General features: G+C 44.0%; 1 protein-coding gene across 1 annotated transcript; it reads right to left on the reverse strand.

The window, feature by feature from the left end:
- Positions 1 to 24878, reverse strand: MUC13 (mucin 13, cell surface associated). The gene is made up of 12 exons (XM_015082261.3): positions 24667 to 24878; positions 22234 to 22764; positions 18078 to 18200; positions 16578 to 16684; positions 12845 to 12900; positions 10956 to 11119; positions 8407 to 8532; positions 7947 to 8079; positions 7255 to 7292; positions 5359 to 5443; positions 2923 to 3121; positions 1 to 1257 (listed from the first exon to the last, which is right to left on the reverse strand). The coding sequence occupies exons 1-11, from the start codon at positions 24809 to 24811 to the stop codon at positions 2923 to 2925; spliced, it is 1707 nt and encodes a 568-aa protein (XP_014937747.3). The 5' UTR covers positions 24812 to 24878; the 3' UTR covers positions 1 to 1257.
- Between the last annotated feature and the right edge of the window lie 390 nt (positions 24879 to 25268).

Genomic DNA, 25268 nt, shown 5'->3' on the forward strand with positions numbered 1-25268 from the left:
TACCAAACACACTTTATTTGTTACCTTTACAGTTAATAGTCAAGAACAAATAATAATAACAACAAATAAAAATAACTTGCAAGGGGACCAGACATCAGACATCAGACATAAACAAGGACACTATTAACAGTAAAGAAAGCCTGTGCTGGGCGTGGCTCTGTGTGGGTGGGTGGCCGCTGCTGAGCCTCTGTCCCCAGGGAAGGCTGAGGCCTCCGCGAAGCATCTCTGGACTCTGTATTACAAGGCTGGACACCTGGATCGGGTCACAAGCTCTCTCTTCCATCAGCAGCAGAACAGAATGTCTGCAATTTCAAAGTGACTTCCAGCTCTTGCTCCTGGGGTTTTGTCTTCATTCTTGTACGTAGGCTCTGGGTCTCGGGTAGGACATAAGTGGGAGGAAATGTCCGTTCACTCATTGAGGAGGGGATCTGAGGACGAAGGTGATCATGCATGCCTGCCTTCATACTCATCCTCCAGGCCCAGACTCCTGCCTCTGTTCCTTCCACTCCTGGTTACATTTTTCTTTCTCCCTGCCTCTACCCACTCCTGGCATTTCGACAACTTTAGAATGTACTCCATGGTGGACATTTCTAGTCTGGGCTTTCTAATTAACATCAAAAAGATCCTGGATTCCCAGTCACTTCTCCTCCAAAAAGCTGAGAGACAGGTCTTCTTTCTGTCTTCTTGGTATGAGACCAGGTCACAAGATCCTGGCAGGTCAAAAGTGATGAAATCCCGTATTTGAGGGCTAGAAGTAGCATCCTATTTTAACTTGTGAGAGAATAAGCCCGAGAACCTTAAAAGATGGTAGTTCTTCCCACCCCTCCCTGGGATCTCCATACCTGATGTGTAAGAGTCTCTCAGAATTAGGTCACTGATCAGTAGGCTATCACAGTAACATTCTCCCAGGTGCAAACAATCCTGGGGAGCTTTCCTCTAGGTTGGACATGGTTATTGTTGCCAGGAAAAACAAAAACAGAAACCTAACCATTGTACTGATTGGACAAAATCGTATCTATGTGCATTTAATTTCATAGTGCGAATCGCATCTATGTGCATTTAATTTCATAGGTACTTAGCAAACAAGCATTCACTACAGTCACAGCTTCCACTGAGAGAGGCTAGGTGCTGGGTGGCAGAGAAATACCAAAGGCCAGATCTTTGTGGCTGCTCACTTGTCCGTTGGTCTTTCAGACACTCAAAGTAAAAGCTCATACACTGGGTTGAGGCCATGGACGGTCCCCAGTTTTTGCCATTCTAGACAAAAAGAGAGAAAGGGAGAGGGGGAGGGATACTCTTAGAAAGGAACTATTGCAACAGCAACATATGAGAAAATTTAGATCAATAAATTATTAACATTACTTTAATTAACATTACTTGAACAGTATTATTCAAGTTAGAATAGTCACTGGGCTAGGTTTTTATACATATTAGCTTGTTTTTTTATCCTGTGAGATAGGCTTTATTTTGTCCATTTCATAGATGAGAAAACAAACCTAGAGAAGTCAAATAACTTGTCAAAGATCACACAGCTAGTACTAGTAACAAAAGATGCAAGGCATCAAACTCAGGTCTGACTCTAAATCCCATGCTTATTCTACCTCTAAAGGATTCTCTTTAGAGATTATGCTTAAAGTAAAGGCTCCCTGCATAAGGAGGAAAGGAGGTTTTACTGAGTTTGCTGGTTAGGGTTCACCTTGGTGGGAGGGCAGCAGACACTCCCATAGGATGCTCGTTCTTGGCTAGACCACGTGTCTGACCCAACATGGCACCTTCTTGTACAAGTCAACTGCTTGCACATACATTTACCGTTCAGACTTCCGTGACTAAAGAAAACTTTATGTGCAAAATAAATCATGGGATTTCAAAATAGAGATAAGGCAAGTTTTCCCAGAATGTCCCTAGAACATTAAGATCCTTGGAGGCAGTGTGCTCACCTGGGCAGTCTGTAGAAGTGTAATGTCCACAGAGAATGCGGAGTCTATGCTCCCCTTCCTCAGCCCCCTCTGCCATCGTCCCGTGTCCTCCTCTTCCTTTATCCTCTTTATAATCTACTCTTCTGGGTAGGCCTCACTCACACCCCTCCCTCTTTCCCTTCCTCCCCTATTCTTCGTCTTTTAAGAACTCATTTCTCTCCTTGCTGCTCTTCTTACCTCTCTCTTCTCTGGCCCCCTTTTCCTCTTCCTTCCTTCCTTCCTTCCTTCCTTCCTTCCTTCCTTCCTTCCCTTCCTTCCTTCCTTCCTTCCTTCCTTCCTTCCTTCCTTCCTTCCTTCCTTCCAGCTCAGGCCCCTAGTCCCCTTTCCCCATAAAAGTGGCCTCTTACAGTTTTCTTCAGATCACACTAAACAATGCCAGCATGCTTATCCAATACAAATCTAATGAATACAAGCTGTGCTCCTTGAAAATCCTCCCAAGGGAAATAAAGCATCACCAGCCTAACTTGCCTTATCTCTCTAGAAATTGATTGGGTTATGCCTTGAAGTCTGGGGAGAGGAAAGGAGAAATTTGCCTTTATATGGGCAGGCTGGAAGGAATCCACAAAACCATGTTTTCATCCAACACTTCTTCCCAGGCCTGACCTCGGTCCTAGGCCCTTAAACAGCCTAGGAATTTTCATCACAGACTGGAGTCATATCTGTAGAAGTTTGTAATTTAAAGGGACCTTGAGGACATCTAAATTGGTTTTATAGCTGAGGAAATAGAAGGCCAGGGAAATTAAGTGATGTGTCTAAAGTTACATAGATGGTCAGTGTTAGGGACCAAGTGGTGACTGTTTAGCAATAGGAGGGAACATCCTCTAACCTTTCTCTTTTGATTAGAAAATAAACACAAAAAAGACGGCAAGGCAGCCAGGACTTGAAGATACAATAGCCCAGTGCCTGCTCTGTCCTGGGCATTTTACTCAAAAGCCAGCTGACTCACCTAGTAGTCGGGGCGAGGCATACTTCTCTGGTTTGCATAGGAATTGTGTAGCTGACTGGGGACGTTCGTCCTGATTTTAGGGAAGATACTCCCGTCTGCTCCTAGATTGCTGAAGCCTGTAGTCTGCTTCAGTCTCAGATTTTCAAAGTCGTTCTCAATCAAGTTCTGTTCTTCAATATTCTTGTTTTTGTTCTTTGACCTATAAATGGTAACAAGAATTAGTAGGATCTGACAATGGCAGAAAGTTCCTTGAAGCAGACATTAATATCCTTTCTTAAAAATATTTTAAAATTTTGAAATAATTTCCAATTTACATATAAGGTACAAAACAAAAACTACATGCAGCTTCCATATGCCCATCACCCAGATTCCCCAATTTGTTAACATGTCTGAACCATTTAAGAATAAGTTCTTAGGTGCCCCAGGACCCATGATACCTCATTACTCCCTAAGTTTTAGGACAATCTCCTCGTAAACTCTCTGTAACCATCAAAAACAGAACATTAACACTTGTCCAACAGTGTCATGTAATTCGGTTGGTCTCATGGAAATCTTGCTAATAATGTTACTATTCTTAAGGTGCTTTTGAATCATATATGGAAACAATCATAGAGGTCAAAGAGAAAAGCTGATTGGTGGCACCATTTTTCATTCAAGCAAAGTCAATGTGTGTGGAAGCACCTAGGTGAACAAAAGTTCGAGGTATAAAGGTCTTACAAGGAGGAAAAGGCGTTTCCCAGGTTCTGCTGTGACCCCTCAAGGACCTCAAGTGGAAGCGTTCAAAGTCAAGGATACACACTTGCAGGTGAGGGAGGTACCTGCCCCGGATGAACTCTGTTTCCCACACACAGACCTGCCCCTGCAGTGCCCGGATGCCACAGTGCGGAGTGCATTGGTTGCATCTCTGATGCCCACAGGACACTCCCGGGGTGACAGTTATCCACCGGAAATGTCATAAGGGAAGACCCACTCACCCTGTGGCCATCCCAGCCTACAACAGAATCGCCTCCCTTTGAGAGCACTCCTGTCTAAGGTGCCTGAGGAGAGACTTCCTTCCCTTTGAAATGGGCAAGAAATTATAATTCTTGATGTGTTCCCAAGAATCATGAATGTGAGGCTGAACTAGGAGCAAACCTGGCTCTGTAGCAGGAAGGAGGAACTGAGAAACATAGCTGTCACGGGGTCACAAGTTTCCACAAACAGGCCTGAGGACACTGGACACCCAAGACAGTTAGCCATCCTCCTAGGAAAGGAGGAGACAGCCTTGGTCCAGAACAGAATGTTCTAGCCATCTTCCTAGGAAAGGGAAATTCACATTCCCATTTCCCAGCTTGGCATCCTTATGATAAAGGCTCTGGAGGAAAGAGTTAATATCAAACTGGAATAAAAAAAAAGAAAGAGAGAAGAAGAAACAAAATCTATTTATCCTCTCACAGTATAGTGCAAAAATACCTATTTTGCCAAAATATAAGATATGAGCTAAATGTTACACACAAGTAGCTTTGTTTTTGCCAAAGTGCACCCGCACTTGGCACATTTAGAAGGGGAACGGAGATAATAGTGTTCTCTCCCCCTGTTAATGGAGGGAACTCTATCGAAATATTTGTCGAATAAATGAAACGACTCGACCCAAGTTCTTAGGAAGGGCACTTAAGGCACCAGGCTGCCAAGTGGCTCTACTGACGTTGATGTGAGAACCACTGCTGCAGGGTTCTGGGCCAGTCCTTGCTGAGAACAGCACTTGACAACACCAGTGGGGTTGAACACTGCTAACAAAGGGTTTTGGTGACATCAGAAAATAGTTGCTATGTCACATTACGTGCTAAAAAAAAATAATAAACCTTAACCGTATATGTTTTAAAACACAAAGGATACAGGGGGCCTGGGTAGCTCAGTCGGCTGAGCGTCCAACTCTTGATTTCAGCTCAGGTCATGGTCTCATGGTTCGTGGAGTTTGAACTCCACGTCCGACTCTGCACTGACAGTGGGGAGCCTGCTTGGGATTCTCTCTCTGCCCCTGCCTCCACTTGCTCTCTCTCCCTCTCCCTCTCTCAAAAATAAATAAATAAAAATTTTAAAAAGGAATAAAAAAAAAACCCACAAAAGATACAAAATTATGTCTATAATATCATTGAAAAAGAAAAACAATCTGGAAAGATATATGCCAAAATGTCAGTTGCCTCAGGGTGGTCAATTTTGTGAGCGATTTTTTAATTGTGCTCCTTTACACATTTTTCTGTTTTCTTCAGTGATCACGTATGGCTTACATAAGCCAAAGAAAATTAAGGTAAGAAAAAAAGCCAACACGCCCACAGTGTTAAAGAGGCCTCGCCTTAGTTCCCTTCTCTTGCTGCAGGAAGGCTGGGTATGTTTAGAACCTCGAGCATGATGCTGGTGGTGCTGTGCCCTAGGGAAAGGGACCCATCCACTCCGTACCTCACTGAGAAGATCAATGCAATCACCAGGCCAAGAACGAGGATGCCAGCAATGCTGCCCACAATAGTTAGGATCAGCTGAAATTCTGAAAAGGAAGAGCAAAGAGTAGGCACAACCTCCCATGAGCGGCCCCCCACTGTCTACTGCAAAGGTACATGTGTTCCCAGTGGTCCCTGACTGTGAAGACAATCAGGCTCTGGTCCCTGACCCCACCAGGGGCAGCTTAGGTGGCAGGTTGGGTGGGAGACTCATCTCCTTTAGCACCTCCCCCACAACTGTGTTTTCCGAACCCAATCAGGAGAGGCTGCCTTTCCAGATAAAAGAAGACCAAAAACATAAAGGAGGCCATGGTCAGTGGCAGGGCCTTCCTGGACTTTGTAGGAGTTGAGATCTCAACTGAGGTCCACATCCTGGCCTCACCTCTGCTGCCTTTTCCTGCCCACCATATCTGGCCTTGTTGATAAGCAGGGAGAATTAGACCGGACTTAAATTTCTCACTAATAGAGGCTTAACACAATCAGCGAGGGGAGAGTTCATTACAGCCCATTCTCTTCCTCTAGAGCTGCTCTGGCTAGCACCATCGAGCACTACAAATGTGGCTACGAGATGGCCTGTGAGTATAACACCCACAGCAGATTTCAAATACACGGTATGAAAACAAGTAAAATTTCTCATTAATAACACTTATATTGATCACATGTTAAAAAATGATATTTGTGATATATTGAGTGAAATAAAATGTTATTAAAATAATTTTATTTATGTATCTTTTAAAAATTGACTTGGGGCACCCAGGTGGCTCAGTTGGTTAAGTGTCTGACTTCAGCTCAGGTCAGGATCTCATGGTTGGTAGGTTCGAGCCCCGCGTCAGGCTCTGTGCTGACAGCTCAGAACCTGGAGCCTGGTTCAGATTCTGCGTCTCCCTCTCTCTCTGTTCCTCCCCCACTCACTTTCTGCTTCTTTTTCTCTCAAATATAAATAAGATATTAAAAGTTTTTTTAATTTACTTAGAATTTTTTAAATTTGAAGTTAAATATGGAGCTCACATTACATTCCTATTGGACAGTGCTATTCTAGAATCCTTTCTCTCTGTCTGCTTTGTGACTGCCATATATGCCACCTCCAACTTGGATTCATGGGGGCACAGACCACTCTGGAAACGACCTCAGAGGTCATTTGGTCCAAAACTCTCATTTTGTAGGTGCAGATGCTAAAAGCCCAGAAGGAAGAAATGACTTAGCAAATACAGCCTTGCAACCAAATATAGTAGAAATTGAGAGCATTTTTCATCATGAATTTTGTGGCTCACTGGGAGGCCACAGTCATGTTTCCTTCATCTTGGATCATTGGTCTTTAGTTAGTTAGGTAAGATTTAAAATATAATTAAAAATATAAAGTTAGTATTGTCCTAGACTGGTGGCAGTGGGATGTGGGAGAGAACAAAGCATCTGAACTTGCAACAATACACTGCAAGCTAGTAAATGGCTCTGGAACAAAAAGATTTGAGTATCTCAATGTCTGGGTTTTAGTTCTGCTCTCCCACGATCACAGACATTTTTGGAACATACTGGTCTTTTACCCTTACTAGTAACAGAAAATGCATATTTCAGCCGATGTACAGAATGAACAGAATGTTTGGACGCCCTCCTCTGGTCCGGCCAAGTGCAGAGGCGCCAGCCTCCCTCGTGGGCTGGGTTCTGTTATTTCCTACAGCTGAGGTGCTGCTGCTCATGACCTAAGGGCAGGAATGGGATGGCATGACCCAGAAGACCAACTGGAGGCAGAGTTTCTCACTCTTTATGAAGGGAGCCAGAGACTTTGGAGTCCTGGGCAGAATTTTGAATGTGCTCCACATTTCTCAGATGATTACTAACAAAGCAAAACTTTTATACTCACGGTCTTTACAGTTGACTCCACTGTAGCCAAAGGCACACCTAAAATACAATAATGGAAACCATGGTACAGAGTCTCCACGGGGAGCATGTCAGACTTCCCACCCAGCCTCCAGTCTTCCTTTCCATCTTCCTTTCATTCTCCCCGCTCCTTCTCCTCTTCCTCTTTTCTGCCTTACGCTTCCATTCTTCTGGGTGAGCACCTTCCATGGAGCTCTGGAAGGCTGAAGAGGGTACACAATTCCCAGTGGCCCCATTTCCTACTGACTGAACACTCCATCCTCTGGGCTCCAGAAAGATTCGGCAATTCAGGCTACGCTGAACCCTAGAGGCCTGGAGCATTGTGGGTTCCCCTTGGCTGCGAGGCCACATGTCCCTGCCACTTATCTGCTGCCCTGTGAGCTGGGGCTTGTTATTTACATTCTCTGAGCTTCACTTTCCTCACCTGCAAATGGGGAACAAATCCATTCCCGACAGCGTTGTTTTGGGAGACGTATTACCTAGCATGGTTCCCAGCACACAGAGAATGTTCAAAAACCATTGATGATGATGACGGTGATAGGATCATGCTCTTATCTTACCAACTTATGGAAGCATTCCAACATCCTGACCCTAAACCCATGCATATGTCTACAAGTTCTATCCTTTTTGGCTAGTTCAAGCTATGGCAAGATGAAAAAGAGTGGTTTCTCTTACTCTCGACAGATCCCATGATCATCTTCCTCGTAGCCTGAGAGGCACACGCATTCGGGGCTCCCACTGTTCTTGTTCAGTAAGCATTGCTTATTATGGTCTGCGTCGCAGGTATCAGGACACTTTGGAGCAGAGGCTTCAAAACAGAATTTCTGGGTGATTTTCAGAAACAACGCCTTCAACCCCCAAGTGATATGTCACAGAACACAATTTTTCACATTGCTTTTTCTGGGTCAGGTGAGGTGCTCCCTGGCTGTGCACATGACACGCTCCCTGTGAAGCTGCACATGGGCTTCCTCACCAGCTCGGAGCCAAGGCCTCAGTCCAGGCCCGTGTGGCTAAAGCCCAAATGCACACCCCTGAGACACATGGACACTTGAGCAGTAAAGCTTGTATTTTGCAAATGCAAAAGGAGAGAAGGTGGGGGTTGTGAAGAAGTTTCACAAGCAGGTAGAACACTCACCAACACACACAGGGATCTGGGGGTTAGGTCTTTCCATCCCCGGCTTGCATTTACACAGCAAACCATTGTCACATTTGTCTTGCTGGTTTTCCTTTTCACAACCATAATAATCACACAGGCTTTGAACTGAGAGGGACAAGCAATTCAAGAATACAGTCAGAAAGACAATATGAATAAAGTAACTTGTGAAAGCATTTTACTCCATTGTTACACACACCTTTCTATACAGTTTGGGATTTAACAAAAGGAAATCTGGGATATTGAAATCCAACTCCCTAATTTTCCCTTCTATGACCATGTCCTTATAGTATTCAATTCAAATTAATTCAATAGAAGGTAGTACAATTATGTTCAAGGGCAAGATCTCTTTTTCACTTAGTTCTATGCTGGGATCCACAAGGGACATAGTAGTTATATAACTTTTGGGCCCCATCTTTGTGGAGTTACATGTCTGAGCCCACAGAAGTTCCCCCCAATCAACTCACGGTCCAGACTTTAAGTATAATGGGAATTCAGAGGCTCAACTAGCTAAAGACAACCTTATGAAGGTTCTAGGAGGTGGGCTAAGTCTTGAAGGATAGGGAAGATTTGAGCAGTCAAAGGAGAGGCAGTCTGTCAAGTGGAGAAAAGTAGGCATGAAAAGCAGCAAAGGACTCTTGTCAGGGAGTAGTGAAGTTGTCCTTGGGCAGGGGAGAGGTGGTGTGTCGAGGTGGGAGAGAGATGAGAATTCTTGGCCCTGCCATTTACTGGCTATGAGCGGTCTGTTCGGTTTTTTGATTTTTGGTGGATCCAGGTGTCCTCTATCTATAAAACGGGGCTAATAATTCTTGTTTCACATGATTATTGTGAGAATTGAATGATGTCAATGCAAGTGCCACACCAGGAACCTCAACAAATAATCATGCTTTTGTTCAGTCACATGTACAGCAGAGTTTGAATGCCAGGCTAAGGATGTTGACTTTTATCCTACAAGCCTGGGAATCCATTGGTAGATTCTGAGCAGAAGCATGGCATGAGAACGCATTCTTTTAAGAATGTTAGTCTAGAAGCATGTTGAAAGACATTAGGGATAAAAAAAATGAATCTGAGAATAGAGTAAGGGGCAAACATAGGAGCAGGTAAAACAGAAAGTAGTTATTCTCTTCTAAACATCCCACACCTGTAACTAACCTTCCTTCATCGCCTACCATTTGAAAAAGCCGACTAGGGGCACCTGCATGGCTCAGTCAATTAAGTATCCAACTCTTGATTTCAGCTCAGGTCATGATCTCATGGTTTGTGAGTTTGAGCCCCGCATCAGGCTCTGCACTGACAGCACAGTGCCTGCCCAGGATTCTCTCTCTCCCTCTCTCTTTATCCCTCCTCCACTCTTTTTCTCAAAATAAATAAACTTTAAAAAATAAATAAATAAAAAATAAAAAGAAATGGACATATGGTTTGCACAGGAAATTCTCAGATGAGATTTATAAACAAAATACAGAAAGAAGGTCCCATAACCAAAGACAGAATATTAATAGTGTAATAAAGTCTAGAGCCCCAAATGAGATCAAGCTTGCCACAGACAAAACCCAAAAAACAAACAGGAAAACCAACAACAAAGAGCAAACGGGTAAAATAGAAAGATAGGTGAACAAATGGAGGGTCATGTGTGTATTTCATGCTATGGAGCCCACAGAAAGGCCAGGCCTGGCGGCTGTCATGTTGATGGGTGACATGAGAGAAACACAACTAGTTTTCTCCAGTCTCTTCTTCCAGGAAGGAACACTCAGTGAAGAGTTGAATGCACGTTGCCAAGAGGCAGCAGCCCAAGGAGAGGGTATGGTGCAGAGGGGCCTCCATTGTTTCAGGTAGAAGGTTAAGTGCTTTACCCCAGAGCATTTACATTCCAGATCCCGAGAGAACAGTGAGAATCTGGGTGAAATCTCGAAGAAAGTGGGAAGGTGCTGGAAAGCTATACACGAACAGGATTTGTGTATTTCCAAAAAGAGAAGACAGTTTTGCAAACTAGGCCACAAAGGTTACATTCATTAAAAAGCAAAAATTTAAGAGACTCAAGGAGAAGTTTCAGCAGGAGCAAAAAGAAGGATGAGAGAGGCCAGCAGGGGAATTATGGCCTTACAACAAATACATGGTTGCTGTTTCAGCCCGCTAAGGTTGGGGTGGTTTGTGACACAGCAAAAGTGAATTGTTCCAGCTGTGCTAGGGGCTTGTGTGTCAGCCTAAAGGGGAAACAGAGTAAGGAAGGCTTTCTATGATCATTTGGAAGCTACAAGTTGGTATAAAGCCTTCTTGTTTCTCCTTTCTTTATCTTTTCCTGTCCAGAGACCATCTGTGCACGACTGCCTTCCAAAGAGAGGAGCAAAGTGGTCAGAGTGATAAGTAGAGCCAGTGAGGGAGGAGAGGGAAGAAGAATGACTAATTAACAGGCATTGGGCCCATCAGTGGATTCAATTCTCCTGCTTTTCTTGCCCTCTTCTCACATGTAATGGAAATGTTTTCAAAAAGGGAGGTCTTCAGGTAAACTTCAAATAAAATTACTGAATACTTACTAATATATCCTGTAATGTCATCCTTGTTGTTTTCAATTGCTTTCTGAATGGATTTAGACACGGTCACCTCATCTTCTTTTGTAGTATGTGTGAAAATGTTTATGACTTCTACAGAGACATCCTTATCACCAGCACGTGTTTCCGACCTTGCTGAAGGAGAGGTGCTAAAAATGAAATGAATCCATCACTTGATGAACTGAACTGAAGAATTGACAGATTGATCTTCAAACCTCCTGGACTCCCCAGTCTCTCAGCTCCAGCCCTGAGCCGCTGTCTTATATCCACAACTGGGGCCCAAACATAAAGGCCTGGCTTTGTAGTATGCTAGCAATTTACAGGCCTGGAGCTCTATCTCTCTTCCATGTGCGCTCAGAGGAAATCTATGGCTAAAACGATGCCCTATTGGAAGATATTGAGAAAAATTGTGGACAGTCCATTTTAGGTGCTAAAAGCCTGAAACTAACCAGAACAAGAACAAGTAACATCTGATATAGTAAGTTGTCACTTTCTGTAGAAAATCAAGAGTAGGTCTTAGGGCACCTGTGTGGCTCAGTCCGTTAAGCATCTGACTTTGGCTCAGGTCACGATCTCCTGATTCCTGAGTTTGAGCCCCACATCAGGCTCTCTGCTGTCAGCATGGAACCCACTGTGGGTCCAGTCTCACTCTCTCTGCCTCTCTCCCATGCTCGCTCACGCGCTCTCTCTCTCTCTCAAAAATAAATAAACATTAAAAAAACAAATTAAAAAAAAGAGTAGGTTTCTTGCTGAGCTGGCAAACCTCACTTATACTTTAAGGGAGACAGAAGGGTGTGAATGTGCATTCCTCTCTTGCACAGAGAGAGCAGTAATCAACCACACTGAGTCTGGGTCATTCCCCAGAGGGCCAGGAGGGTCAGCAGGCAGATTCAGCTCAGACACTGAACGAAGGAGGGTGGGGCTACAGGGAACATGAGCACAGAACACCACATCAGATCCCCTGACTGTGAGTGCCTGCTGTGAGCAAGACATTGCATGGTCTCTCTCCACGGGGCGCTGCAGTTTGGAGCCCCAAGAACCTCTGTGTCAAATTCTACTTCTTCCACTGTCCAAGAGGAATCGAGTGATACAATCACGAAAAGAGAGGGGTGGGGGAAAGGACTTTCAAAAAGTCCTTCCCTCTCCAGCCTGTGGCTGTGTGTGTGTGTGTGTGTGTGTGTGTGTGTGTGTGTGTGTGTGTGTTTTAAGCAGGCTTCACACCCAAGCACAGGACCCAACATGGGGCTTGAACTCACAACTCTCACATCAAGACCTGAGCTGAGGTCAGGAGTCAGACACTCAACAGACAGAGCCACGCAGGTGCACCATTGGCTATGTGTTTTTTAAGATTCATGCTATATTTTTCCTGTTCTTTTTTTCTTCTAGACTCCATTTTGACTTCTGAATAAATATCAGAAGTATATATATGAAAACATAGCCAACCTACTTAGGAAATGTTTACAGCCATATTCATTCCTCAGAACAATTGAGAAAATCCAAACTCAAATGGTCACCGCAAAAGGGAGTCCAAAAAGCAAAATGGGATTCAGATTCTAATTTAAAATTCCCTCCCGTGATTAATTCATGATAGGATTTGGAGGTGACGATGGAACAGACAGGGCAGTGAGAAAGGGGTATTTGATACAAGTCCTTTATCAGGTGAAAAATGACCAGAAATCTACAGAATAATTTTGCAGTAGGGCTAGGAAGGAAAGGCTATCCACAATTCATTCACTCAAAGGACCTACTAGCACACCCTCCAATTCAGGAGGCAAGATATTACAACAAAGGGAAAAAATGGAACCGCTGTATATTTAGTGACAAAACAACGTGGCATATTACCTGCCTCCAAAGTCCCCCATCGATCCACTTACCTTACTTCACGAATTATAGTCTGTCCATAATCAAAACTGTTAAATGCATTCACAAACTGTGAAGGAGAAGAACAGATTTAGTAATAACCACGAAGAGGGGGGGAAATGTGATACAACATCTAAGTGTTCACATAAACACATTTCTAACCTCCTTGGTGTAAATATGCGTGGTTAATCACAGCAGTTTGCTCTTTGCATGTGCTCTAACACATTTTGATAATTTTTGTTCCATAATAGTAAGATTCTGATGTAAAGTCAAAGTTCTCCAGGAAAAAAGACAGACACCTAAAGCACCCAGCCAAATCAATGATCATACTTTTAAAACTAAGGAGACTAACTTGTTAAGTTTGTATTTTCAAAGTCACTGTGAAGTTTTGCATATTTGTTAGACTTATCTATAAAGCATGCTTCACACACTCATCAGTCTACCCAAGGAACGCTTATTTAATTTCCCACCTTGCTGAGGCAGGATGCCAGACACAGAGGTTACAAAGACGGCAGGCTGTGCCCTGAGATCGGACAGGGGACTACACCATGAAGTTGAGACAGGTAAGCACCACGGAGCAATACGATCTACCAGAGAAATCCAGAAAAACTCTCTTCCAGTTGCAGAGAACCAGAGAGGGCTTCCAAAAGCAGACAAGCCTTAAAGCATTTCAGAGGCAGTGCTGGGACACAGAGAGGGGGAAGGAGCCCACACACTAATGTTCAGAAGCAGTGTGGCTCAGAAAAGAGCAGGCTGGACTGGGAAGAACAGCTAAGGTCACAGTTCTCCATGTGTCCGCTTTTGTAGAACTTCTTTGGGCCTCATTCTTCTCATGGGAACCCTTGCTGTAGCAGTAATTCCTACCAACAGGGCTATTATTGGTATAAAATGAGATGGAATTGATACATGACTTTGTGAGCTGGAAGGGGCTCCAGCACAAGTACATGTCACTAGGCAGAATTGTGTCATGGGACCTCAGGCAGGGGTGAAGTGGAGGGGCTGTGGGACCTCAGGCAGGGGTGAAGTGGAGGGGGGTGTGAGAGGGTCCCAATTAGAATGTAAGTTTTCTCTTTCTCATAACCTCCCCCGCCCCCACCCCATAGCACTCAACACAGGTCAATCCCCAGGAAATGTTCAACAAACACTGGCTGACTGATGACTGAATAAATTAAATGTGAAAGACATGACCTTGAACATGTCTTCCCTCCTGTGGGCCCCAGTCTCCATATTTTATTATATGAGTGTTCCACTGGGTTGGTGCAACCTTTTTATAATCCAATGACTTTTTACTATTTTTCTCCTCATGGTGACCCAATGCTTTAAAAGATCCTGGTAACCAATGTCGTTTAAAAAGATGTTAAATCATTTCTCTTTTATTCTAGTCAAATTCAAACAAATCTGATGCTCTAGTGAGTCTGGGTAGCCTTACATCCAGAATACATCCATATGCCTTTTAGTTCTTTTAAATACGAGGAATAGCTGGCATTTATGTGAACCATCAGGGGCCTGGGAGTTCACTTAGCAACAAGTTCATTGGTCATCTTCCGAGGGCCCTCTCATTCCCCTCTGACAATTGCCCACTTAATTTTCTTATGCCTATAGAAGAGATTACAAAATTAGCATCTGGCATAGGACAAAGTGTCTCTGTTTTTTTGTTTTTGTTTTTTTCAAATCTTCCAGGTCACCCTTTGAGGCTGTCCGGACATACACATATCAAACTGAAGGGCTGTAAGTCTGGACAAGAAGGCAGTAGCTACCCAAACAGGCCTGCTGGCCCTCTACTGCATGACACAGCAAGCAGGTGAGAAGGAGAAGAAGCCGTTTTGTGGTCAGGCAGGTCTGAGTTCAAGTCCCTACCTCCTCACTCATCAGCTGGGTGACCTTCAGTCAGTTAATTAACCTTCCTGATCCTTAACAGCCTCATCAGCAAAATAGCACCATTGTACCACCTTCCCCATTAGGTTGTTTTGGGAATTAGAAACATTACACATAAAATTCCAGGCACGTATGCAACAGGGAAACTCCACATCCCTTTGCAGACTGTCCATCTGGATCCAGCTGGATAGAAAATGGGCCCTGGGAGACATCTTGGGGCCTGAGCTGGGACTGCCCTGGCTACAAAGTCTGCTAAGAGGACCTTGAAGAAAGTCAATTATCTCTCTTTTCTTGTCTGTAAGAGCCGCAAAGGAGTCCTGGCATATCCTCTTCAGAAAAAAAACTTCCTGAAAATTATAAGAATGCTTTCTCCCCTTCATGGTCCCTCTGAAACCATCAAGACCTGACTGAGACCAAGTCTCAAAATCGGTCTCTGAAGACCAGGGCATAGGCCTGTACCAGGAGGGCGCTTGTGGACACTCATACCCGAAGCAAGTTTGGGGAACGTGGTGGCCACAGGGGCCACTGCTCAGTAAAGCCACCTGAGATAGTAGAGGGGTTCCCTGGAAATAGGAACACATGGATGTTGCTGTCCTCAATGCACCAGAAAATCATCCAAGTGGGAGAACTGGAATGTAGATCTAGGATAAGACGATAGGTCATGGCCAGCTGGCCCATCGTGCACAGGCGGTATGTGCAAGGCCAAGGCCAGGAGGCTGCAGTCAGGTTTCGCCCTCGCAGTGCCAGGCACTGGCTGTTTGGTCGTGAGCACTAGCTGTCTCTGTACAATCTGTAAATCATCTGGACAATAATGTTTTATGTTTTACCGTTCTACTAGCAAAACTCTTCTGTTATGAAATAATTCAGAATTGAAAGGTATGGTCTTCCATGTCTTTTTAGCTTTTAAAAGTGTTTCCCCACCTAGGGTTCTAAGACATATTTACTGGCTCCTTGTTTTTTTTTTTTTTTTTTTCTTTAAAACTAAACTTTCAGAAACACTGGTCTAACATAGATCCAGAATGGAGATTTCCACCCCTTTTCATGCTGGCACATTCACTCACAATCCTCAAAATGAAATGAAGCTAAGGTTCATTTTGACATTTTCGACGGGGGGGGGGGGGGAGAAAAAGTAACAGATACTAATCTGAACAGAGTTCCTTTTCCAGGCGTTAAAAAAAAGCCCGACTAGGATAGAAGTATAAGCAAATTTGAGGGTAGAAAGGAAAAAAAGAAACCTTGATTTTTTTCTCTTCAATCCTACGAAAATATTTTATTTTGTATTTTTTTTTCCTACGAAAATATTTTAAAACATCATTATATTTATGTGTCCATTTTAAAATATTCTTTTCTCTTAATGTTTATTTTTGGGAGAGAGAGAGAGAGGATGCAAGTGGGGGAGGGGCAGAGAGAGAAGGAGACAGAGGATCTGAAACAGTCTTTGGACCGAAAGCAGAGAGCCCGACGTGGGGCTGGAACTCACGAATTTTGAGACCATGACCCGAGGCGAAGTCTGCCGCTTAACTGACTGAGCCACCCAGACACCCCTCCATTTAAAAATATTCTCATAGCTTCTGTATCAAAGAGTATGGCATCGTTGGAACAAGCCTCGAAGGGCCCTCTGCCGTGCTTAGTGTTAGTCATCTAGGTGCAGGATCATGGGGAGGCCTAAGCGTCCTAGCGGAGGAGCCCGGGCAACCAGGTGCCAGGGGCTCAGGACAGTTGCTATTTACCAACCAGTAAGGGTGCATTTCACTATTTCACGGACTAATACAGCTGCACCAGTGTGTACGGACTGAATACCAGTCCTACATCTGTAAGTCGTTGTTAGAATAAAGGACACTTATGCAGGAAGAAAGGTAGGAAAATACTTACAAATTCAGTAACTTTAGTATGTAATTTTTGATAGGCCATAGAATTTTCATCTTCCAAACCAGACGTTTCTGATACTTTTACTGTAATTGTTCCAGGGAATAGCTTTCCTGAAATTTAAGCAGAATCTTTTTTGTAATATTTAACATAAAAAGGGTTAATTTCTATTGTGTTTAAAACATAGATTATTCTCTAAAATTCTAAACATTATATGATGACTATTATGGGAAGTCTGGGAGTACCAAAAATGTTGCCCCAAATCTCACCCAGCCTAACGCAACCATTTTTGCTTTGGTACAGTTCGCCCAGCTTTTGTTTTCCATGCATAGTTTGCATCGTTACAATTCCACGTTTACATTGTGAGTCTTCTTTACCTATTGTCACATAATAAGCACTTTTCCAAATAATTACCTAGTCTTCATAACTATTTCATTTACTTGTATGCTTATTTATTAAAGTAGGCTCCACGCCCAATATGGGACTTGAACTCGTGATCCTGAGATCAAGAGTTGCATGCTCTCCCAACTGAGCCAACCAGGCGCCCCCCCCCCCATAACTATTGGTTTTTTTCTGATAACTATTATTTTTAAAGACTGCAAAATACTCCATGAAATATACATTATCTTCATTAATAGTCTTTATTTGTTTTAATGCTACCGACTATTTAAAAGGAAAAATAAAGTTTGCAGCAAACATCTTTATGCACAAACCTTTCTATATTTGGGGTCCCTTACTTAGAGTGGATGCCCAGAAATGAGATTATTAGTGCTGAAATATGAACGTCCGTTTGGCTTTTGGGGTATCTCTAATCCCTGTGGCCAACACGGTACATTCATTTCCTGTATAATTGGTCTGCTCTGGCAGGGGGAGATATTTTTCATTCATGAAACAGAGAACAATTCCTAACTCAGGAAACAGCCTTGGACCTGCAGAGCACCCAGCTGAACTAACCAAAAAAGGGTTATGCCAGAGGTGTATTGATTTGCTCCTAAAGTCCATTTCAGGAGCCAAGAGGCTCTTAAGTCTCTAAAAATGGAGCTTTCTGTTGGGAGCAAGCAAATTCTGTGACAGAGAACTGAATCGAGGTCAGAGAGTAGGCTCTCATGTTTGTCTTAAGTATGGCACCTTATCCTGAATCGGTGTCCCCATGTAACAGCACGACTTTGTATTTATGCAGTTGTCAGAATTTTCCAGGGGCTGCAACACTCATCATTTTGTCCCTATGGCACCGTTCCCTTTAACCAGTACAGTGAAGGGACACATCCACTCCCAGACCTTTAGGACAAGCTCACGCACACCTCTGATTTGGTCCATCTCCCATCCCTCTAGTTTCCACTGAAATAAAAGCAGGAGCTTTTTCTCTACTCAGCAGGCCTTTGTTACCTATAAATAAATCATCCTCTACCTCTACTATTCCGGAGGCTCTTTTGACATTATTTTACATTTCCCATTCCACTTTAGGTCTGAAATGCAGCTCTGCCCGGTTCATCCCTTGTAACTCACCTTCTTTGCATGTGGAAGAGTTATAGTAATATCCTAACAAACACAGGCAAAAATAGGTATCATTCAGGCTAACACATGAAGAACCGCCTTTACAGGGAGTTCCTTGGCAAGGACTGCTGGGATCTGAGATGGAAGAGAAAGAGATTAAAAATCCACAGAATGACAACAAATTACACCCAGAAACATACTTCAAAATCTTCTTGCCTCCCTCTGGGCAGGCACTTTCCATTCCTTGGTTATGTTACTCTACAGCATACCCTTAGAAGAGCTAGAAGCAAATACATATTCCCTTACGTCTTGAGGGAGTTTGTGGCTGAAATTCTGGAGCCAGAGGCTTGTCAACGGTAAAGGGCAGGGGCCGGTGGGCAAGAGTGTACTTATAGAGACAGCAGTCTTCTAATTCCATCGTTGGAATCTTTGGATTGCAAGGATCCTTCAGAACCTTGATGTCTGTGCCTCTGACACTAGGTAGGGCTCCTTAACACCATTTGAGAGAGAGAATCCTATTTCCTAGGAAAGTATGAATAACTGTCTTATAGGGAGGTAGAGGCAAGAAGCACCCCCCCAAGAAACTAGGTGTTCTATTTGAGTTAACTAACATAGCACACAGGTGCATGAAGAAAGGAAAAGGGACAGGAAGGGGCCCCTGCAGATTAACTCAGTGAAAATTCTCAGAGGAAGTAAGGATGGCACACTCTCTCCCCTGGCTTTCTGAGTGGACGACTTGAATAGTTGGTGAGAATTATATTGCAATGGTGTCCACACCATTGGGTGGTGCTCCCAGACCAGGCAGGGTACAGCCTCTTCCTCTCTCTGGAGAAGTGGTGGGATCAGGGAGTGGAGTTAGGTCAGAGGCCAAATTGGCTGGCCATTTTCTCCACCTCTGTCGAATAAAATGATTCTGAGCTTTGATTTCAGAAATAGTCAAGTGACTGATCAAAAGGTGTTAATATGCTTACGAACTTATAGGTAGAAATTGTTGACTTTTTTTTAAAAAAGCTATATATAAGGTGCAATGTGTACAACATGCTCTCTTTTGTGATAAAAAGAGAGGAACATGCACAAACACACAAATGTGTATGCTCATATTTGCACAAATTCCTCTGGAGAAAGATATGAGAAGCTGGCCACAGAAGTTGCCTCTGAGGAAGGAAACTGGGGTCTGGGTCCTAGGAGCTTAGGATAGGAGGGAGATTTAGTTTTTACTGAATATACCTTTGCCCTGTTTAAGCTGCTTTTCTTCCATAACTTTGGGCCTAATTCATTTCTTAAAAAAATTTTTTTTAACGTTTATGTATTTTTGAGAGAGAGACAGAGCATGAGCGGGGTAGGGGCAGAGAGAGGGGGAGACACAGAATCCGAAGCAGGCTCCAGGCTCTGAGCTGTCAACACAGAGCCCGATGTGGGGCTCAAACCCAGGAACCGAGAGGTCATGACCTGAGCAGAAGTCGGATGCTCAACCAACTGAGCCACCCAGGCACCCCTACTTTTATTTAAAAAAATAGAAATTAGGGGCGCCTGGGTGGCTCAGTAAGTTAAGTGTCCAACTCTAGATTTGGGCTCAGGTCATGATCTCGGTTTGTGAGATCGAGCCCCCACATCAGGCTCTGCACTGACAGCACGAAGCCTGCTTAGGATTCTCTCTCTCCTCTCTCTCTCTGCCCCTCCGCTGCTTGCACACTCTCTCCTCTCTCTCAAAATAAATAGATAGATAGATAGCGCTGATGAGGATTTGGAGCAATGGGAACTCTCATTGGTGGGAAAGCAAGATGGTATAGCTTCTTTGGAAGACAGTTTGGTAGTTTCTTACAAAACTGAACATACCATATAATCCAGCAAGCACACTCCTTGGTATTTGCCCACTCAAAAACGTGCACAGGCATATTTATGGCAGCTTTATTCATAATTGCCAAGATTTGGAAGCAACCAAGATATTCTTCAGTAGGTGAATGGATAAAACTGTGCTGCATTCAGGCAGTGGAATATTATTCAGAGTTAAAAAGAAAGGAGCTTTGAAGCCCTGAAAAGACATGAAGGAATCTTTTTTTTTTTTTTAATGTTTATTTATTTTTGAGAGAAAGAGTACAAGTGGGGAAGGGGCAGAGGGAAAAGGGGACAGAAAACCCCAAGCAGGCTCTGCACTGTCAGCACAGAGCCCGACGCGGGGCTCAAACCCACAAACCGGGAGATCACGACCTGAGCCAAAGTCAGATGCTTAACTGACTGAGCTACTCAGGCACCTCGGTATGAACTAATATTCTAAGTAAAATAAAAGGTGTTTTCAAAAATCCCCACATTGCAAGGATGATTTGGAAAATCCTAGGAAAGGAACTGAGCACAAGCCCACTCAGGATACACCAGGCAGACAAGTCCTGGAATGCTTTCTCTCCGGCAATAAAGGACAGACTTGTCAGCCTGTTCTGTGCGACAGGAATAAAGTCACAGGATGTTGCAGCCAGAAGGGATTTTGATGGCTATTTGGTTCAGTCACACCTTATTACAGATGGGTAAGTTGAAGCCAGGAGAGAAGTGACTTGCCCCCTCCCCAGGTAGCTAGTGGAGGGGTTTTACTCTGAGGGAATGTCCGGGGACGCAGAAATTGCTTAGAAAAGTTCCCTTTCCTGACTTCAGTAGAGCCGATTGTGCAGCTGTGACCCAGGTGGCCTAGTCTTCAGAGTGGTCCCTCCAAACATGAAGGCAGACCGGGACCCAGGTCTTAGATACAGGTTCTGTCTCCCCTTGCTTAACCAGCCAGTTCTTAGATCTATCTAGACCCTTCAAGCCTAGGTTTGAGGATTCTTTTAGACCAGGGGTTGGTAAACTATGACTCATGAGACAGATCTGGCCCGTCTTCAGTTTTTGTAAATAAAGTTTTACTGGTGTGCAGCCAGGCTCGTTCATTTGTGTATGGACTGTGACCACTTTCGTGTTAAAATGGCAGGCTGGAGTAGCTGCAACAGAAACCCTATTGTGGCCCACAAAACCAAAAATATTTACTAGCTGGCTTTTGCTGATAAAGTTCGCTGACCCTTATTCTAATAAGACCAAACTTTGGGAAATGAGGCAAGTGGTTTCTGTTTCAATAATTTTGACTTGAGGTCAACTGCCAACTCTTCAGGACAGTATTCCTGAAACATCTGTCCTTTGCACAATGGCCCCATGTCTAGGACCATTTGAGCACTGCCGTTGTTTGGCTTTTTATTCCTCAGACTCACATTCCGTGAATTAACTCAAACTCCAAACTGTGAACAGCCACCATTGCAATGTCATACTTTCCCCTAACATTGAGTCAGGATAGCACTGACTCCTTCCTTGCATAGATCAGGGAGACAGACCAGTGGGGCTGGAGAGACAGTGCTTATTTGGACCTTGCCTTCTCAGAGAAGCTGAAACTATTTCTTAAAATCTCCTAGGGAGATGGAAGCTAGAAAAGTAGCTTTCATGATGCCAAGTCCATAAAAATATTCCATAACTGGGGCGCCTGGGTGGCTCAGTCGGTTAAGCGGCCGACTTCGGCTTAGGTCATGATCTCGCGGTCCGTGAGTTCTAGCCCCGCGTCGGGCTCTGTGCTGACAGCTCAGAGCCTGGAGCCTGTTTCAGATTCTGTGTCTCCCTCTCTCTGACCCTCCCCTGTTCATGCTGTGTCTCTCCCTGTCTCAAAAATAAATAAACATTAAAAAAAAATTTAAAAAAAATATTCCATAACTAACTTGAAGTAGGATAGGTGGAGGGCAAAGGAGAACAGAATGAAACCGTGGGTTATCTTTTAGGGTCTCTGCCATGACTACTAGCCTTTGTGACTCAGGGTGTTTTTTTTTAATTTTTTAATATTTACTCATTTTTGAGATAGAGAGTGGGGGAGGGGCAGAGAGAGAGGGGGCAGAGAATCAGAAGCAGGCTCTGTGCTGACAGCAGAGAGCCTGACGTGGGGCTCGAACTCACAAACCGTGAGAACATGGCCAAAGTCGGATGCTTAACCGACTGAGCCACCCAGGTGCCCCTTGACTCAGAGTTTGTAATTCCAGGGGTTCATATTCCAGGAAACCTTGGGTCTCTCTATACCCACTTTCCTCCCCTCCACAGAACACACTTACCTACCATCCTCCACAATGCTAGGACTCTGCAAAGGAGCAGTCTTTAAGGAAATCGCTCTTACCTGGGGGACCAGGGTTTGGGGGGCTGCTCTCAGGCGAAGTGACATTGCCAGAAGTCACTGAAGGAACAGCCTCTGAGGAATTACTTTGGGGGACTGTGATGAGGGATGATCCAGTGTCCGTCTCTGTCGTTTGTGTTTCTGGAGAAGTAACCACTGTGGTTGGCTCATTGCTCCCAGAAGAAACGCAGCCAGGGGTAGGTGCAGCTGTGGTGTTTTCATCTGTGCTTGATTTACTTGTTGTAGACGTGACAGTGGCGTCTGTAACTGAACTCGATGTAGAAACAGAGGCCACAGAGGAAGTAGGTGGAGTTTTCGTGGCAGTTGTGACAGTTGTTGTGGTAGGTGTTGTGGCAGGTGTTGTGGTAGGTGTTGTGGCAGTTGTTGTGGTAGGTGTTGTGGCAGGTGTTGTGGTAGGTGTTGTGGCAGTTGTTGTGGTAGGTGTTGTGGCAGGTGTTGTGGTAGGTGTTGTGGCAGCAGTAATTACGTCATTCATGGTAGCGCTACTTGAAGGAGTTGTATTTTGCCCAATGGCTGGAGGAACAAAGATACCAAGTTTCAGAAGAAAGAACATTCGATACATAACGGCAGTTACTTATTCTTTAATACTAATTAGTACCCAATCATTCTTTCTTGAAAAATAAATATAGTTGACTACATTAAAAACGATATACATGGGGACACCTGGGTGGCTCAGTTGGTCGAGAGTCCAACTTTTGATTTTGCTACAGGTCACAATCCCAGGGTTGTGAGATCGAGCCCTGCATTGGGCTCCATACAGAGCATGAGCCCTGCTTAAGATTCTCTCTATTTCTCTTTGCCCCTCTCCCCCACTCATGCACGCTCTCTCTCTCGCTCTCTTTTAAAAAAAAAGTAAAGAAAATACATGACTACTTCGGTCACACACACACAAAACCCTCACAATAGATAAAATTAAAGAGAAAGAAACTGGAAAAATGTTACTGAAATTTATAACAAAAAGTTAATATGGATGAAGACAAGGACCAAGAAGTAACATCATTTAGGACTGTAGTTGCTGGACTATTAATCCGCGTTTAATATTCTCTAGTAGTCTTCTGAGGACAATTGACAATGCCAGCAGGTGGCGCTGTTACTACCTGAAAGTGGCAGTCTTTGTCTTTTTTGTCTTTTTATAGTTTAAGGCAATAGTCCCCATTTTAGGAAGGGCGGGGGAGGGGGGTTTATTTAAAGAGAGATGAAATAAAAATACCTCATTACATGTGTATTAAACTTTCTCCAAAAATTGTTTCCTAGGGATGTTTACCCATTAATAATTTTAGACACATTAATTTTTTAAAGAGCAGGATGAGTAGAGATGATTTTTGCCCTAAGGGCTACGGTGATCATCAGAGTTGCCTTTTTTCCAACTCTTAGAAACCCCTGGACACATGGAAGAGTAGTAAACTCTTAGTGACCCAGTGATTACTCTTTTAGAACCCTTGTCTCAAAGAACGCTGACACTGTCAACCAGTTTAAAAACAAATATTAGAAGGTTTCGTGAGAAAAAAAAAAAGAAAAAAAAGTTTAAGTGAGGAAGCAATTCCTAACCCCTCCGATATAGAAAGACCACTGATTCCCCCACAAGGCTGTGAGCCCCTGGATGGCAGAATCTGGCTCTCCACCTTCAACAGGGCCTGGCTTAAATAGTCATTAAGTGTTGAAGAGGTAAACCATTGCTTGACCAGGAGCAAGAAAATAGTTCACCAACTGACTACCTTTTTTTTTTTTTTTTTTTTTAAGAGTGTATTTTTAGGTAATCTCTACACCCAACTCGGGGCTCAATCCTGAGACAGAGTCGTGAGCTCCACTGACTGAGCCAGCCTGGGTGCCCCACCAGCTGGCCATCTTCACTGCTGCTCCTCCTATCCCTGCTACTCTTCTCATTTAACAAGGGCTCACCCTGAGTCAGAGAGTAACTATGAGATTGATACGCGCATCCATCTTTGATAGAAGAGCCAGCCAATACCCAGATGGGTTTAGGGATTTGCCCAGAGATAAACCGTAATTCCCATGTAGAAGGAGACAAAAGACTCCTGATGCTGGAATCAGGGATTAAACCAGATCCCTGCACTGCATTAGGGTCCAAATGACATTTGGGGGCCAAAGAAAAGGCTACTGAAGGGCATCAGGCCCTCGGAACCTACTGAGTTGTTCTTGTCTGGCCTGAGGAACTCTGGAGGACAAATCTCTGGCTTGCTGAACCCCACACCTTAGCCCAGAGCCCCCTTTACTTGTGCTCTGTCTTCCTTCATCGCACTGAAATGCCCTATGTCTTTGAACAGAATGGGAGAGGAAACTTCAGCCATGAAATAGTCTGCTTTGTTGGACCTTGGAGCTAGTAGCTTAAGCCCGCTGGTTCTATCTCAGAGACAGCAAACATGATTAAAAGAATAAAAATTGCAAAATGGTCCTTACCTGAGGCTCCAAAAAGGAGGATGAGAAGAGCGAGGTGATGAAAGGCTTTCATTTTAGATGTTCTTGCCAGGCAATCCAAGGAGGAAATGACTTCCCTCCAACTGTCTTCGGTTTTAACCCTCTTTTGGGTACAAGGTCCAGTCATTAACTGACGTCAATCAGCCAGAGGCAATTACTCCTTGGGGTTTGGTCATATACCATAGGTCTCTTCCGAGCTTTTGAGATAAAAGAGGTAACCTGGACTTAGAGAGTATTTTTCTGTCCAAAATATTCTATCCAAAGTATTATAGTTCAAAATAGCTCAAAACAGCCCAAACCTCCTTGGGAGGTTGCGAGGTGTGTGGGGGGAGGGGGCGGGGGGTGAGTCCTTAAACATCCCAAATGTCCCCGGGCTACCACTCTTCAGGAGGTCACCATTCCTTCGAACACCGAACACCGCCTTGTAGTATCTGTGCTCCACTTCCTGCCATATGAGCGTGGAGACGGTAGTTCCAAGAATCCCGGAGGGGCTCTTCCATGTTTTCCCCAAACCGTTTGCTGTTTAGCTTTTCAGGGGCCTCCCTGATGGTCACTTCTAGCAACTTTGTAATCCTATCTCCAGG

The sequence above is a fragment of the Acinonyx jubatus genome, chromosome C2 (genome assembly GCF_027475565.1).
Source record: "Acinonyx jubatus isolate Ajub_Pintada_27869175 chromosome C2, VMU_Ajub_asm_v1.0, whole genome shotgun sequence".
NCBI lineage: Eukaryota > Metazoa > Chordata > Mammalia > Carnivora > Felidae > Acinonyx > Acinonyx jubatus.

Coding starts and splice junctions, on each gene's coding strand:
- MUC13 (XM_015082261.3), bottom strand. CDS start 24,811: ATGACTGGACCTTGTACCCAAAAGAGGGTTAAAACCGAAGACAGTTGG. Junction 11,120..12,844: donor ACTATAATTCGTGAAGTAAG/GTAAGTGGATCG, acceptor TTTCATTTTTAG/CACCTCTCCTTCAGCAAGGT. Junction 5,444..7,254: donor TGGAGTCAACTGTAAAGACC/GTGAGTATAAAA, acceptor CTTCCTTTTCAG/AATTTCAGCTGATCCTAACT.